Source organism: Notolepis coatsorum, assembly GCF_963971535.1.
Source record: "Notolepis coatsorum genome assembly, chromosome: 12".
Taxonomy (NCBI): domain Eukaryota; kingdom Metazoa; phylum Chordata; class Actinopteri; order Aulopiformes; family Paralepididae; genus Notolepis; species Notolepis coatsorum.
The window spans coordinates 71,247,348-71,263,817 of NC_140176.1; the positions used below are offsets into that span (position 1 = coordinate 71,247,348).

Genomic DNA, 16,470 nt, shown 5'->3' on the forward strand with positions numbered 1-16,470 from the left:
GAAACAAGTTACCAATGCATTGTCCCGTGGGATTATGCCCCCCTGCGGCGAAATTAATTAGTATCCCCCTCAATCTCTCTCTGTCTGCCACTCGCAAACTGTGTGGGTGACTGTCACTCAAAGCGCTTATGGGCAGAGCCCATCCAATAACAGCCTGATATCCTGAGGTCGAAAATTATGCTTTTGAGTACTTCATTAGAAATACAAAACAATACATTTCTTTTGAAAAAATGTTACAAGTCAAGTCAAGTCAAGAGTTTTATTTGTCATGGCATACAAGCATACAGTGAAATGCGGGGGGTCTTGCAGATGTGTTCCATAGACTCAAAGGAATTGTGTAAAGTTGCCCAAATAGTGCAAGGAATTGTGATTGTCATAATTATGTATCTCATGTATTGTTATGTTTTGTGTTCTGTGTTGTCTTTCTGTGTGGACCCCAGGAAGACTAGCTCGCCACTTAGGTGGCAGCTAATGGGGATCCTTTTAAAGAATAAACAATTACATATATAAATACAAAGCTCTATAACGAACCGCCACGGATTCTGAGGGTTAAGTCAAAACTCGTCCTAACTAATTATTGCAAGTTTGCATTGTGTTTTTGCAGGGATCAACAGAAATCTCAAAGAATTTTGACAATATATGAATTGTATGAATAATTATTGTTTTTGTCCTCTCATTAATCCCCAACCATGCACTGACTAATGCACCGCAAGTACTATACGTTACATAGCCTAGTCTAACCAGCACAAGCACATACATAGCACCTGGCACAAGCTGTTTGTGTTGTCGCGCAAGCTGTTTGTCTGTGCCGCTTTGAACACCTCGGCAACCTTGTGCAATTCAGTGCAACAACTTTATGTTCACTCATGCCGTGGCTGAATAATAATAATAATAATAATAATAATAATAATAATAATAATAATAATAATAATAATAATAATAATAATAATAATAACTGGACTTTGAAGAAGTCTTTATTCGTCATGCAGTGACACACACATGTGATGGGCGGCACACACACAGGAACACAGTCACACATGCAATATGTTTGGGTTGGGTTGGGTAACGGGTTGATGAGATTGAGTCTCTGTGCTTGACCCATCCCGTCGTCCTTCCCCCCAAGGGCAGCCGGGAGCAGATAGGGGCAAAACTTAAGGTAGTTTCTGATTTTAAGTACCATGGTATCATTTTAGACTCCAATTTATCATTTAAAAAGCACACTAAGAAGGTAATCCATACTGTGAAGTTTGGTCTTTGTAACTAGATTTATCTGTCCCTACCTGACAACTGAAGCAGCGTTGTTATATGCATACAATGATATTTTCCCATCTGTCATACTGCATCACAAGCTGGTCGCAGGCAGGGTTAACCAATTTTAATAAACTTGAGTCCCTACAAGAAGCCTCACAGGTATCACCACTGCCATATTACCCAGAAGTATAGACTACTTTCTCTAGAGAGCATTAAATTGTACAGCAACGCTTGCCTTGTTTTAAAAAAAAATCACGGACTGGCTTCCCCACCACTGAGTCTGTATGTAGCCAGAAAGGACAATAGAAGACAGGTCCTCAGCCAAAGGGGACTGCGTGGTTCCGTTCAGGAAGAGTGCATGTGGACAATCCGCATTCTCAGTACTGGAACACTATGCCTACACATATCCGGACCTGTAACACGCTTGAACAATAAATTAAGAAAACTGTTAAAATCTGGCTCAAAGAACACCAGAGCTGCACCCACAGCTAAATTCATTAACGGTGTGTGTATGCAATTCAGCTTTATTCTGTTTTATACGTGATTTTTGTTAAAATGTGTATATTGTGAGGATGAATTGTATTTTATGTAGGCCTATTTGATGTATGTTATGTATGATGATAACCTTTTTTATCACTTTAGGTTGATGCCCCTTTTTTTTTTTTTTTTTTTTTTTTTTTTATCTTTTTCCCCCTCCTTTTTCCTCAGATTTTCTCCCATCCCAATATTAGTCGTTATGCCAATTCCCAATCCCCTTCCTGGTCGCTGCGCACTTACCCCCCACAGTCGGTCTGGGAGAGTGGAGGCTATCACGTGCTTCCTCCGACACACGTCTGGCCAATCAACCGCTTCTTTTCACCTGGCAGCGCGGACTCTCACTGAGAGGGTGTAACGTGTGGAAGGATCACACTACCCCCCTTAGATCCTATCCGCGCTGAGCAGGCGCCCCGACCGAACTGTAGGAGTCGCTGTTTACAACGACCCGGACCCACCCCGCCAGCTTTCCCACCCTCTAATACAGCCAATTGTATTAGTGTGAACGGCCAGCTGGCGAATCCAGCGTCTCCGGTGTTGGTGATGAACGCAATCTCCGCTACGCCACCTGACCGCCTGGTTGATGCCCTTTTTAACATCTTGGCCAGTGACTACAGATGAAATCTAGCCTTCTGGCTAATTCTGGCATATTTACATTTTTAATGTTGATTAATATGCACTGTCTCTTTTGCAAATAAACTGCAAATAAACCCCACCTGGGTATCTGGCAACGCGGAAACCTGGTCCCCAAGCGGGAATCGAACCCTGGGCGTGGCGCGGCGCGAATCGGGGTCTCAACGCCCCGAACTCACTGCTCACGAATGAACACGGACGGACGGACGGGCGGCTGCCTCTTCACTTCCGCTCCCATGTTAACGGACGATAGTAGGCACACTGGCCGCGAGCGGGAGCGCGCCTCCCGAGCGGCTCGCGAACGGCAAGCTATTTTTTCGCCTCGATCCTATTTGAGGCGGCGCGCCACGCGCATTGTCACAGAAATACAGTTGAATATCTGCATTATTACCACAGATATAGATGTTGTTCAACCAGCTGTGTCTGTATCTGCAAATAAACGCCCAACCCCCCCTGTCTGTATGTTTGTTTATACCTATAACTATTACAATGTTGCATAATAATAATAATAATAATAATAATAATAATAATAATAATAATAATAATAATAATAATAATAATAATAATAATAATAATAGCAGGATATAGCAGTCATTAAGTCAATCCACCTTGTCACCTATAATGACAAACGTTTTATTTGTTTCCTGACAGCTAATTATGGTAATTATGATTATTATTATGATTGAACAGCAACCAGTAGGCTTATATCAGTGTATATTTTATTAACAGATTGCAGAATGGGTATACAATACAGTACAGCTCTTTCTTTCTCTCTTTCTCTCTCATTTTCTCTCTATCTTTCAATAGATGTTGTTCAGTCAGCTAATGTGTCTATCTTTCCCAATGCAAATAAACAATATTACTATAGTTAGTAGTACCCCGCCCTGTCTGTCTGTTTGTTAGTCTATCTGTCATATCTGGTTGCCTGTCTGTCCCGACAGAGACAGATAGAGAGGGAGAGAGAGAGAGAGAGAGAGAGAGGGGGGGAGAGAGAGGGGGGAGAGAGAGAGGGAGAGAGAGAGAGCTCTTGATGCTGCTGGGGCTCCAAGCTGCTCTTTCGAGTACAGTCACACTGATCATCATTCTAAAATGACTGACTTCGCATATAGACTAGGCATTTACAGCTGTCCCAATGTAAATGTGCCTTCCTCGGTGCGCTTCCGCTCGCTCAAGTCGTAGGTCCAGTGTGCCTGACCAGGCGCGCGATCCCGCGAGGGAGCCGCACGTGAAATTCATTCGTGAGCAGTGAGTTCGGGGCGTTACTCTGCTCCTAAATGTGGAAACAGCGCCACCATAAACTTGCAACAGTGCCACTTGTGGCCAAAAATATTACCATAGACAATGGTTAAGGACGGCATCAGTACCGCGCAGGGCTATTCAATTTTTTTTTTTTTACTTTTTTCTTTTCATGTCAACGTTAACACGCACAATTGAGCCAAAAGTCACTCAATTAATGACAGATTTCATTGATAAATTGAGGGAAAACTTTGCAAGTCGATTTGATGAATTTGACATGTCCAGAGAATTGATGCATTTTGTGAGCAACCCATTTGCCAATGTAGCTGCTATTTCCACAAAAGGACAAGAGTTCCTTGCATCACTTCACATTGATGAAGGTCTCCTGCAACTTGAAATAATTGACATGCAAGCATCATCTGCTCTGAAGCAGGCACTTGAGAATGAATCCACCACAACATTTTGGATAAAGTGTATTCATGTCAAGACATTCCCCAAAATAAAAACGCTGGAAATATCTGTGCTAACAATGTTTGGCTCAACATACACCTGTGAATCCAGTTTCTCTCACATGAATGCCATTAAAACAAGCAACGTGCCTCCTTGACAAATGAGCATTTGCATCACTGTTTGCGGGTAGCCCTCACTTCCTATGAACCCTCTTTCTCTGCCATTGCCCAGTCAAAGAAGTGCAATCGCTCTCATTAGATGTGTGTATGTAGGCTAGGCCTGTCTGCCCCCCACCCCCCTGATGTTTGAGAGTTAAGAGTGGACAATAAGTGCTAATAAGATGCTGTGATTTGCTGTTGTTGCACAGACATGAAGCACTTTTTCATAAGCTCAGCTGCACTATAAATGTGTTTTTTTGTTCAAGTGTTGATGTTAGAATGTTCAGATGCACATCATGCACTTGTTTGTTTTTTATTTTATTTTTATATTGAAATGTTGAAGAGGAGATGTTGCAGTTGTTGCAGTCATAAATGAAGCACTTTCTGCAGGAGATGTTGCAGATGTGGCACATAAATGAAGCACTTTTTTTGAAAAGTATACTACTTTTGCAATGTAGTTAAATAAAAGTTGTGAAAATGTGGTTGCGTGTTGTGTCAAGTGTACATATATTCATAGCACAGGGAGGCGCCGTGGCAGTCCGGCCCCTGGCCCCTTGGGTTTCTGACAATGTGGCCCCCTGAACAATTTAGTTGAATAGCCCTGATGTTAGGACAGGCCTAAAGAGCTCAGTCTGCAATCACACACACGCACACAAAAAGCTGCTAAAGTTAGTTGCTAAATTATTATGCTTTTAAATGCTAAATGATCTGGTCTATATGAATTGCAAATGGGGGACCCTGATGGAAACAAGACAAACGTCTTTCTCAGGTCTGCATCCCCTTAACAATTGTGTGTATTGAGCCGTACTGTATTGTACCCATTCTACAATCTGTTAAATAAAGTTTTCAATCAATCAATCAGTCTCCTGAAACGGTTTCCAGTTCAACTCTATTCAATTGTGTTGTAGCAGTAGCAGCACAAATATTAAACTTGCCTTTCGTAGAAAATGTCTAAATATAATCTAAGTCGCGTTGACGATGTTATCTTGGTGGTTGTTAGTGTAGCTCAGGGAGGGGCAACTGGCGGCCGCGGGCCGCATGCGGCCCTCACCGACGTTTCATGCGGCCCCAGGCCAATATATAAAAAAAAGAAAAAAAAAAAAATTATAATATTTTTTTTTTTTTTTTTTTTTTTGAATTTTTATTTTTTTGTATTGTATTCGACTAAGAAGAGTTGGCAGTCGACTATGGCTCCTTTCGATCGATTAGTCGACTATTTGATTAATAGGGGTCAGCCCTAGTGTGGACATATGAAACGCTGTTGAAAGTGCCGTGCAGCAATATGGGGGTTTTGATAAACTGTCGGCTGTTGTTACCGATGGAGCACCGGCAATGAAAGGAAAACGCACAGGATTCGCTGGGCTTCTAAGGCAGAGTGGCGTTGAGTGTCCAATGCTGCACTGCATTATACATCAGGTAAGTTCGCTAACATAATTTCCATCTATTGTGGGTCACTAATAATGACCAATGCGAATCGAGTGTAGTCAAATTATATGCGAGAGTCGTTAAATCGTTTTTCTTTTTTTTTATCTGATATAGGAGGCTCTCTGTGCCAAGAAGCTTGACTATACAGCCATGTTATGGATTTGGTTACCAAGGTTACCAATCTAATTCGTGGAGGCAACAGGTCACTAAACCATAGAACGTTTGTCTCCTTTTTGGAAGAGATGGACACTGATTATGGCGACTTGCAGCTACACACAGAAATCTGATGGCTGAGCCGTCGGAAAGTACAGGAGCGACATTGAAACACTGGAAATGCAATTCAATGATCGGTTTGAAGATTTCAACGGCATGCAGTCACGGATAGCGCTGTTTGCCGGCCCCCTCACCGCTACGGTGTCAGAGCAGCCCCCACCGTTGCAGCTTGAACTGTGCGAGCTACAGTCAGATCCTTTTTTTCAAGCAAAGAGAAATGAGAGGGGAATTTCATTTTGGAAACTGCTACCTGAGCCCCAATTCCCACTCCTCAGGGACTTTGCCCTCTCTATGGCCAGTATGTTTGGGAGCACATACATATGCGAGAGCAATTTCTCAAACATGAAGCACATCAAGTCAAAGGAGAGAAACAGGCTGTCGGATGAAACATTATTTCATCTGATGCAGATTGCATGCACAAACATTGAAGTTGACATTCCTGCTATTGTGCGCCAACAAGAGAGACCACAAGTGTCTCATTAAAGACTGCATTTCACTACAACAGTAAATCAAAAGTGCAATAATAAATGATTGTTAAATGTATACACTTTTATCCTGCTACTAAACAAAACATTCCTGAGTGCTTCATATCCATAACATGCATTTCAGTGTTATAATGTTTTGTTTAGTAGCAGGATAAAAGTTTATACATTTAACAAAATCATTTATTATTGCACTTTTGATTTACTGTGAAATGCAGCAGGAATGCTGCTTTGTGTTTGTTGAGCAGTGGGCTTTAAGTTCATACATTTATTTTATTAGAAGCCTTAATTATAATTGATCATTTTTGTATATATTTGGGGTTACACAGCAATACTTTTAAATTCAGCTGTTTATAAATTCATAAAGTTGAAATTGCATTACTAAATGCATTTGAAATGGAATAAAAACAAAGTTACAACAAATTATAATTGTTTATATACCTTGTGACTATTAGGGCTATTTGAGTGATGGGGTACTACTGGCGGGACTGCCGATAAACAATGCGGCCCCCCAGATTGATTGTGGACATTTTGTGGCCCTCACCATATACAAAGTTGCCCACCCCTGGTGTAGCTTGTAACTTTTTACAAGTTCTCCGTTTAACCAGCAGAGGGCACACTCACCATGTTGGTCAAGTATATAAATATCTGATAAAATATAGTTTAATCTAATCCTAGGTTTGGGGATTTCAATTTGTGAGAATACTACAATTATAATAATAATACAAAATTCTAAAAAGGTCTAAGAAAGACGGCCGGTGTAGAGGGTCGAATCTGGCCACGACAGTATCTGGGACAAGCTCAGTTACCAACCAGCCAAGGTCAGGGGGACATTAATAATGTAAAATAAATACATTTCATTTTAGAATTCTTCAAATTATATTAAAATTTGTACTATGCCGTTTCGGAGGACATTGACTGTGATCCTTAGTTATTATATCTTTCTTTTAATTTTATTCATATATAAATTAAAACAATATTATTTAGGCATTGTGAACCAAATCTAAGCCTAGAATATATTTAACAAAATAGCAGGCCCTGCCTTTGTAAATGAAATAGTAACTTTTCAGTTCAAACTGAGGATCCAATTTTCCTCTGAGAAAAGTTGGTTTATTCAGTTATGAAAACATACCTTCTCTGACTCACTAAACTACATAGTGCACCTTTATTAGCCAATCAATAAGACAGATGTATGACGATTTGATAAGAAAACATTCTACTCAGTAAAAGTGAGACATAGCTTGTTTTGACAATACATTTTATTACAGGGAGCGGAAGAATGAACAATTTCACGCATATTCAAGTAAACTTTCAGCAAACAATATAAATGTGTTCCTTCTGGCATCATCAGGTCCAGAAGACATTTTGGACACATTTTCTGACGATTTTATAAACCAGTTGTGGGATGGCATTTTGAGGAAATTATATATATGTAACGGTTGTGACAACGTCACCTCAAACTTCGAGGCTTCAGAAACTGGCTGAGCGCTGACATTTGGGTTTTCAGGTGGAGGTCACGGGGTCCTCAGTGGGGGGGGGGGTCCTGAGAGGAGGCCGGCGGGGGGGGGCCGCCTCCTCGCTGAACACGACTCGCCGGAGGACCCCCGAGTAGAAGGGTCCGTAGACCCGCTTGTTGTGGTTGACCAGGCCGGTGAAGACGGTGGCCAGAGCGGTCAGCTCGGGCTTGATGGCGCTCAGGCCGGCGGGGACCTGGGGAAGGACGGTCAGGTGGTTCTGTGCGGAGAGGAGGGCCATGAAGTACTGCTGGACGCGCTCCTCTGGGGGGGAGAAACCAGACAGAAGAGGAGGTCAGGATAGTTCCACAAATCATGTCCCAACCCAGATTCGGCTCAAACAAGGGACTAAACACGTTTCGCAATTATGCCACAACGATGTGGAACGCCCTACCCACAGCCGTAAAATAGTGTGAATATCTACCCTCCTTCAAAACCGCGCTAAAAAAAAAAAAAGCACCTACGGGAGGCCGCAATTCGAAACTGTGTTTCCAATGTGTATTGAGCCATACTGTATTGTACCCATTGTGCAATCTGTTAATAAAATGTTCAATCAATCAGTTCCGTCCTGGTAGAACACCTTCGTAGTTGAATCAGTGTTGGTTTTTCTCCCAACTCGGTTTGTTTGTGTGAAGACAGGTTTAGTAGTTTGGGACTCAAAGCGCGTACGAACACGAACACACACACACACCAGTGCTTACATTTCTCCAGCTCTTGTGTTTTTGTAAAGTAGGCTTAAAGGTGCTATATATATATATATATATACACACACATCCACAGAGATTTTAGAAAGGTGTGGAGTAAAAGTAAAAGTATTTCCCCCCCCCCCCCCCCCCCCCCCCCCCCCGCAAAAATGATTGATTCATGAATTTAGCATTTAAAAAATGTTTATGGGTCCAAAATAAATGTTGTTGTTTACATGTTGCGTGCATGTATCCACTCCCTAGTTCCCATGTAGAATACACCCGATTAGATACATGACATGCTAGTGCCACATGTAGTGGCTGAATGGCAGGTGGCACGGTGGTGTAGTGGTTAACACTGTCGCCTAGAACACGCCCTCTTTTTGACAGGTCGGTTTGAATTTGACAGCGCGCGGAAGCTTTGAGTTTGATAGTGAGATAGTTTGTTAAAGTGAGTATAGAGTAAGTAGTAGAGTGTTATTTTGTTTTTTGTATAGTGTAGTTTCCCCCAACGGCTTTTAGCTGTTTGGGGGAAATTGACGTTTGTCTCGACTCGAGGCTCGGACGGGAAATCATGGCAACAAACATTTCGAACGGTGGGCGGATTCCGAGACAGACGGATGGAATGAATGAACGAAAATATGAGTTAAGATTAACAGTTGAGGTGGACATTGAGGGGCCTGATAGTCACAATGATGGAGCTTTTGAGGGCGATAAAGTCGGAGTGTGGGACTGTCATTGGATGTCGATACAAGACGCCCAAGAAGTATGAAATCATGTTGATGGATGAGAAGGTGAAGGAGAAACTGATGGACGGATTTAAAATCAAGGACAGTAGAATAATGGCAACAGAACTGTCGAACGATGAGGTTGTCGTCTCTTTTTTGGGTCTGCCTTTATACGTAACGGATGAGGACATTCTCGAGAAACTGAAGCTATGGGGAGTGGCGGCGGTAACGCAGATCAAGAGAAGGACGTGGCCTGGAACAGACATTATAGACGGCACAAGGTTCGTAAAAGTGAAGTTCACTGAGTATGTCAAATCCCTGCCGTATTCGACCCGGTTTGAGACTCAACAGGGGATGGAACATTTTCGAGTGATCCATAATAGTGTGATGTGAATGGGCCGAAGTGATGACGTCACGAGCAGGGACTCAAGTGGCTCATTATTGAACGCAGGTGTTTTTTGATTGTGTGCTGGATGAGACGCTGAGACTGTTTGATAAGCCAGTGGGTCTCAGAGATCGAGGTTGGAGCACGCACGCAGTAACCAGACTCTGTTAGGGCCCGGGGGGTGGGGTCGATCGTGGAGAGTTATCCGCCGGCGATGAAGACAAGCTAGATAGCCGTCCATAGTTCCCGGTAGCAAGAGGAGGGGAGGCTTACCCTCCTGGAGATAGGTAGGGACGGGACAATAGAGGGTCTGACCCTCTGAGCAATTTTACGTTGAATAGACGTTTAAAAGACGTCTAAATGGCCCATAGACGTCTAGGCTAAAGTCGGTCTAGAATGGGGTGAAAAGTGAAAGTTTGGTAGACGTCTATTCCAGACGTGTTTTCAACGTCTAAGCTTAGACGTGTTTTGAACGTCTATGTTTAGACGTTGTTTCAACGTCATGACATAGACGTCTAAAATCAGTCTAGAATGGGGTGAAAAGTGAAAGTTTGGTAGACGTCTATTCCAGACGTGTTTTTAACGTCTAAGCTTAGACGTATTTTGAACGTCTATGTTTAGACGTTGTTTCAACGTCATGACATAGACGTCTAAAATCAGTCTAGAATGGGGTGAAAAGTGAAAGTTTGGTAGACGTCTATTCCAGACGTGTTTTTAACGTCTAAGCTTAGACGTTTTTTGAACGTCTATGTTTAGACGTTGTTTCAACGTCATGACATAGACGTCTAAAATCAGTCTAGAATGGGGTGAAAAGTGAAAGTTTGGTAGACGTCTATTCCAGACGTGTTTTTAACGTCTAAGCTTAGACGTGTTTTGAACGTCTATGTTTAGACGTTGTTTCAACGTCATGACATAGACGTCTAAAATCAGTCTAGAATGGGGTGAAAAGTGAAAGTTTGGTAGACGTCTATTCCAGACGTGTTTTTAACGTCTAAGCTTAGACGTTTTTTGAACGTCTATGTTTAGACGTTGTTTCAACGTCATGACATAGACGTCTAAAATCAGTCTAGAATGGGGTGAAAAGTGAAAGTTTGGTAGACGTCTATTCCAGACGTGTTTTTAACGTCTAAGCTTAGACGTGTTTTGAACGTCTAAGCCTAGACGTTATTTCAACGTCATGACATAGACGTCTACCAAACTTTACATTAAAGCATGAGCGTTGAAAATGCATTGTTTAAACATTAACACATCAATAACATGGAATAGTCAAAAGTTAGCCGTTTTTATAATTTCTTTTTATTTTAAAATACTAAAGGCTGGCCCAACACACATACATAGCAACTGAACATTTTGAAGATTAAAGATAGAGCTGATAGCGGATCTATTTGAGCTAAGGGGCGGCGCAGAGAGGGTTGCATCCTCCCAGTCTTCGGCACTTCGAGACAGCCGGAGAGGCGCAGAGGGGGTCGCATCCTCCCGGTCTTCAGCACGGGACGTCCAACACTCCTGGACAGCCACTGACAGGGAGACAGGGAGACGGGACAGGCGTTAATACAACTCACGTGATTGTGATGGGCGGACATAGCAATAGATACAAGTGGTAAGCATTAGTAGGTTACAGCAGTAGGGATGACCCCCGGAAATATTGTGTCTATTACTAGGCTTGCTTAAATTGTGAAGAAATGAGAATATGAATTAAGATTTTTCTTTGCATCTTTGACAGTGAATAACACCATGCTAATAATGACCAAACATTAAAAACTGCCACTGATCTCGTTCAGTACCTTCTTGAGATCATGTGTACAAAAAAGTCTAAGGAAATTAATAAAGGGAATATAATTAAACCGAAGGTTCTGTAGATACAGTACTGAATTCTCCCATCCGAACCAATGCCATTAGAAATATTATAGAATAGGAGGCGTATACATTACATTATTATAGCCAATTCGCAAATTTATATATATATATATTTACATATATTAGCTACATAAATATACTGTAACAGGTTAAGCCTTTGAACATTAAGGCAACTAGGTAAATAAAATATTGCTCCACTTCTACAAGGACATTTGCATATTCTTGGTATCTAGGAACATCTATGGACCTCAGGGAACGTAATCACAGTGTCAGAAATATTGTGTCTATTACTAGGCTTGCTTAAATTGTGAAGAAAGGAGAATATGAATTAAGATTTTTCTTTGCATCTTTGACAGTGAATAACACCATGCTAATAATGACCAAACATTAAAAACTGCCACTGATCTCGTTCAGTACCTTCTTGAGATCATGTGTACAAAAAAATCTAAGGAAATTAATAAAGGGAAGATGATTAAACCGAAGGTTCTGTAGATACAGTACTGAATTCTCCCATCCGGACCAATGCCATTAGAAATATTATTATAGAATAGGAGGCGTATAAATTACCTTATTATAGCCAATTCGCACATTTATATATATATTTACATAAATATACTGTAACAGGTTAAGCCTTTGAACATTAAGGCAACTTAAAGGAACACTCCCAACATTTTGGGAAATTAGCTTATTAAACATCTTCCCTGGAGTTAGACATGCATGCATTGCATTAGGCTTAGGGAACACCTGGACCGTTAGCCTAGCTTAGCTTAATCCGTGGAAGTACCGGTAGGTGCTACATTAAGCCTCGTTCCCAACAGTCATGAAATACAATACCTCTCCTATCTCTCCTCTGCTCTCTGCCTCTAGACATTTTTTAAATTCCGTTATCCGTTCCAACATACACGGTAGAGGGCAGTCTCCTTAAAGGCCCTCTTGTCTCGTAGACCACCCCCTTTTAAATTAAAACGGGACATGACTGCATTTGTCATGAGTCTCTAAGAGAAAGTCATGACATTAATAATTCAAGCAATTCAACAAGTGACTAGTCAAAACAAATACAAATTGAAGGGAAAAGCTGTACTAGGACTACAAGTGTATCACCAGTTTCATAAAACCCCTTCCTCCCATTGTTTTTTGTTGCATGATGATCATGAACACATTTATTATGCATTGTATTTTTTGTTTAAATGTCAACATCATCTGTCCATCCTCAGTACATTTACTATCAATATAATATACGCGTCTGACTTCATCTGGTCTTTCCAAACATAAACACAGAAAGTGAGAACGCATGCCTGCCTGCCTCAACCTGCATCTTTGTACATGCATATAAATACCTGTCCATCATCTTGTTAGTGCAGTCGCGGACACTCTTTCCCCCGATCCCCGTCAATGTGGATATCTGAATAAGAAAAAACCAAATGACATGTATATTAATGTAACATCATGTACAATACAATTTAAATCCTTTGAACATATGAGTCAGTAATCTCTAACCTAGGAAAAGATTTAAAAGTCACCATTTTTGTCCTGATGTCCACCCTTTCAAGGTCCTCCTCAAGCAGGTTCAACGCCTCCTCTGTCTGGCAGGGGTGTATGTCGACCCTCCCATCCGGATGAATTTCTTTGTGGAGTTTTTTGATATCATCCTTGATTTCCAGGAGGGTCTCCATCACTTTTCTCTGGAACCCTGATATAAATGACAATTATTAGTTAAATGTAGTGAAAACATTCCGTACTTCAAATAACCGCAAATATTGTGCAAAACAACTCAACCCGTTTGTGACTGAGGAGTTTTAATGTATTCTCCCATACTTCACAGAGGAATAAACTCAAATTACATGCTAAGATTTTATCACTGTTAGTTGTTGAAACAACGGTCACCAGTGTCTAGGCATTTTTACCCAACTGTAAGAATGTTTACACCAGCAATAAATTATAATATGGTAAATTCTATTTATAATCTTAGTCTTTTCAGGCAGAGGAAATGTGTCTCTCCTGGGAGTGGGCCTTGTCTGGGGTACATCTGAAACAAGTACAGAATATTTCTGTGACATGCTACAGAAGCTTCAATACACGGGTGCGTTTATGGGGGACCCTGATGTAAACAAGACGAAAGTCTTTCTCTGGTCTGCATGCCCTTAACAATTGTATGTATTGAGCTGTACTGTACCAATTCTGCAATATGTTAATAAAGTTTTTAAATCAATCAATAAATAGCATTTTTAGGAAACTATTGTATATTTGTACGTCTCTAAATGTTTTGATGAATTGAAAATAGAAGACCCTTATGTAAAAAAGCCGAAAGTCTTTTTCTAGTCTTCATCCTCCAGTCCACTGTTGTTGTATTGAGCTGTACTGTATTGTACCCATTCTGCAATCGTTAATAACGCTTTCATTCATTCAATCATTCAGCCGGCAACAGAATAATTTTGATTGACAGTCGAGTCTGCCAATTACGTCACATCGCTTGCACCCGCCCTGCTGTTCTTAGCACCAATCGGCAAGCGCTGTGCGTTTTTTACTTTCCTGAAAGTCCTCCATTGATTTTGATGAGCTCAGCTCAACGACAATTTTCATAGCACCACAACATTGTGTCGCACAGTACAGCCTTGGTTGTAGGCTAAAGTTTTACAATTTTTTTTTATCCAATTTGTATTGATTAATTTAGGAGTGAAATGCGAATGAAGGTTGAAATCACTACTCACAACGTTGCTCCCAGATATTATTTTTCACTTGCAACGGCCAAATTAATAGGCAATTTGCGATCATCTCGTTGCAGTGTACAGCCCTGCAAACATTAGAGCTGCTACGTCAGCCATCAAATGTTACAGCTAACACTAGTTGCGTTAATCAACGCAACTAATACCAACAGCAGTGGAAACAAGAGATGGTGGGATGATGTCACAATTTACCAGCTCTGGTGTAGAACCAGTTCTCATCATTAGGGGCCAGCTCCTTGTGTTTAGCCAGCTTGACCATGGTCCACCCAGTCTGGCACCTTCAGCTTTCCTGACCTGGTGACAGAAGAAATGTATCATAACAGGAGGCCCTGTGGAATATACTTTTTTTTATATTATTTTAATAGTGTGACCGTCACACCATTGGAGGAAATTAATTAAGTCAACTCACTTTTTCAGGAAGGCCGCCAGGGCACGAACAAACTCCTGTAGGTTCACATCTTTCACTGACGCCCGGCATCTGGACACATGCAACAGAACGTTACATTTTAAATAGGGATTAACATAAGTATTTGACCTCTAGACTAATGTACAAGTGTCTTCTCAATACAAGTATATTCGATTTAGTTACACAGAATATTGGCAGCAGGTCACAGCATAATTTAAGCTGCAGTTGCCATATCTGACATTGAAAATGGGGGACCTGATGTAAACAAGACGCAAGTCTTTCTCTGGTCTGCATCCCCTTAACAATTGTGTGTATTGAGCTGTACTGTATTGTACCCATTCTGCAATCTGTTAATAACGTTTTCAATCAATCAATGACATGGTGTGAGAGACACATATTCCCCATTCATGAATGAATGAATGAAAACTTTATTTAACATATTGCAGAATGGGTACAATACAGTACGGCTCAATACACACAATTGTTAAGGGGATGCAGACCTGAAAAAGACGTTTGTCTTGTTTCCATCAGGGTCCCCCATTTTCAATTCATATAGACATTTATGACATACACAACATACATGACATTTATGGCATAGGGACATATAGGTATTTAGTACTGATACATTTGTGACAAACGGTATTCAAATATACAGTACTGTTACCCCTAGATCCTGACAGAGTATATACATATGATGGGGAGGGGACTGTACATTAGGAGGGGAGACTGTCTATAAAGCCAGGGACTAACGTTGTGCCACTTGGTCGTTATTCCCATATACATCTATAGTTATTCCTACCGGCAAGATATGCGACAGTAATGTTACACAGCTAGTGTCAGACTGGGGCTTACGTTAGCATATGCTAACATGATAGCCTAGCTTTGAGACTAGCGCGGTTAATACCATGAACATAAACAATCTGAGGCTAAATAATACAGCCTATGATGGCCACAACAATGCGCAGATTTTAATAAAATAGTGACAGTATTCCTAATTGTACACTATTCTACATAAGAGCAGCTAGCTAGCAGGCCTCAACGCGGTAGCATGGGGGCAGCCATCACTGAAATCACGTAGTGCGCGTGCAACATGTAAGATCTAACCATTTTTTAGAGAAATACAAGCACGTACACTCGTATGAACCAACTACACATGCCATTAGATATATAGTAGTCAACCCGGTTACGTTTCGAGAGGGAATAGTAATGGACTTGGCCACATTTGATTAAAATAACGGAGACACTGAGACAGATATTTACCTTGCTTGTAGACAGCGTGAACTTCCGCGAAGGGAACAGGGTGAAACGGGGTTTCCAACCCGTGTTAAAACGGGCAACTCTCGTGCGATTACGCGAGACTTCCGCGTTGCCAACCCCCTCTCAGCACCACTCATTGATTGATTGATTGAAAAGTTTATTAACAGATTGCAGAATGGGTACACAGTACAACTCAATACACACAATTGTTAAGGGGATGCAGACCACTGAAATACTTTCATCTTGTTTACATCAGGGTCCCCCATTTTCAATTCATCATAACATAATATGACATACATTTTTTTATTTTACCTTTATTTTACCAGGTAGTCACTTGAGATCAAAGATTTTCGAGCAAGACCTGGCCAAAATGGCAGCAAAACAAAAACAAACATACAAATACACAAAACACAGACAGACACATAAAAGGCAAAGTGGGGCAAGGGGATACATTTGAGCTGCAGCTAACTGAATG

The 16,470-nt window shown here is 41.2% G+C and overlaps 1 protein-coding gene across 2 annotated transcripts; it reads right to left on the reverse strand.

Moving 5' to 3' along the window:
• Positions 1-11,034: 11,034 nt before the first annotated feature.
• LOC311238334 (uncharacterized protein) lies at positions 11,035-16,103 on the reverse strand. 2 transcript variants are annotated; one of them, XM_084326364.1, is made up of 6 exons: positions 15,999-16,103; positions 14,742-14,810; positions 14,525-14,626; positions 13,130-13,299; positions 12,947-13,011; positions 11,035-11,269 (listed from the first exon to the last, which is right to left on the reverse strand). In XM_084326364.1, the coding sequence occupies exons 3-6, from the start codon at positions 14,589-14,591 to the stop codon at positions 11,236-11,238; spliced, it is 336 nt and encodes a 111-aa protein (XP_084182490.1). In that variant the 5' UTR covers positions 14,592-14,626; positions 14,742-14,810; positions 15,999-16,103; the 3' UTR covers positions 11,035-11,235. The 2 variants fall into 2 exon arrangements, with proteins under 2 accessions (XP_084182490.1, XP_084182491.1); XM_084326365.1 differs by lacking the exon at positions 15,999-16,103 and adding an exon at positions 15,871-15,964.
• Positions 16,104-16,470: the final 367 nt, after the last annotated feature.

Coding starts and splice junctions, on each gene's coding strand:
- LOC311238334 (XM_084326364.1), bottom strand. CDS start 14,591: ATGGTCAAGCTGGCTAAACACAAGGAGCTGGCCCCTAATGATGAGAAC. Junction 13,300..14,524: donor CTGGTTCTACACCAGAGCTG/GTAAATTGTGAC, acceptor CATTTATATCAG/GGTTCCAGAGAAAAGTGATG. Junction 13,012..13,129: donor TGGACATCAGGACAAAAATG/GTGACTTTTAAA, acceptor TTTCTTATTCAG/ATATCCACATTGACGGGGAT.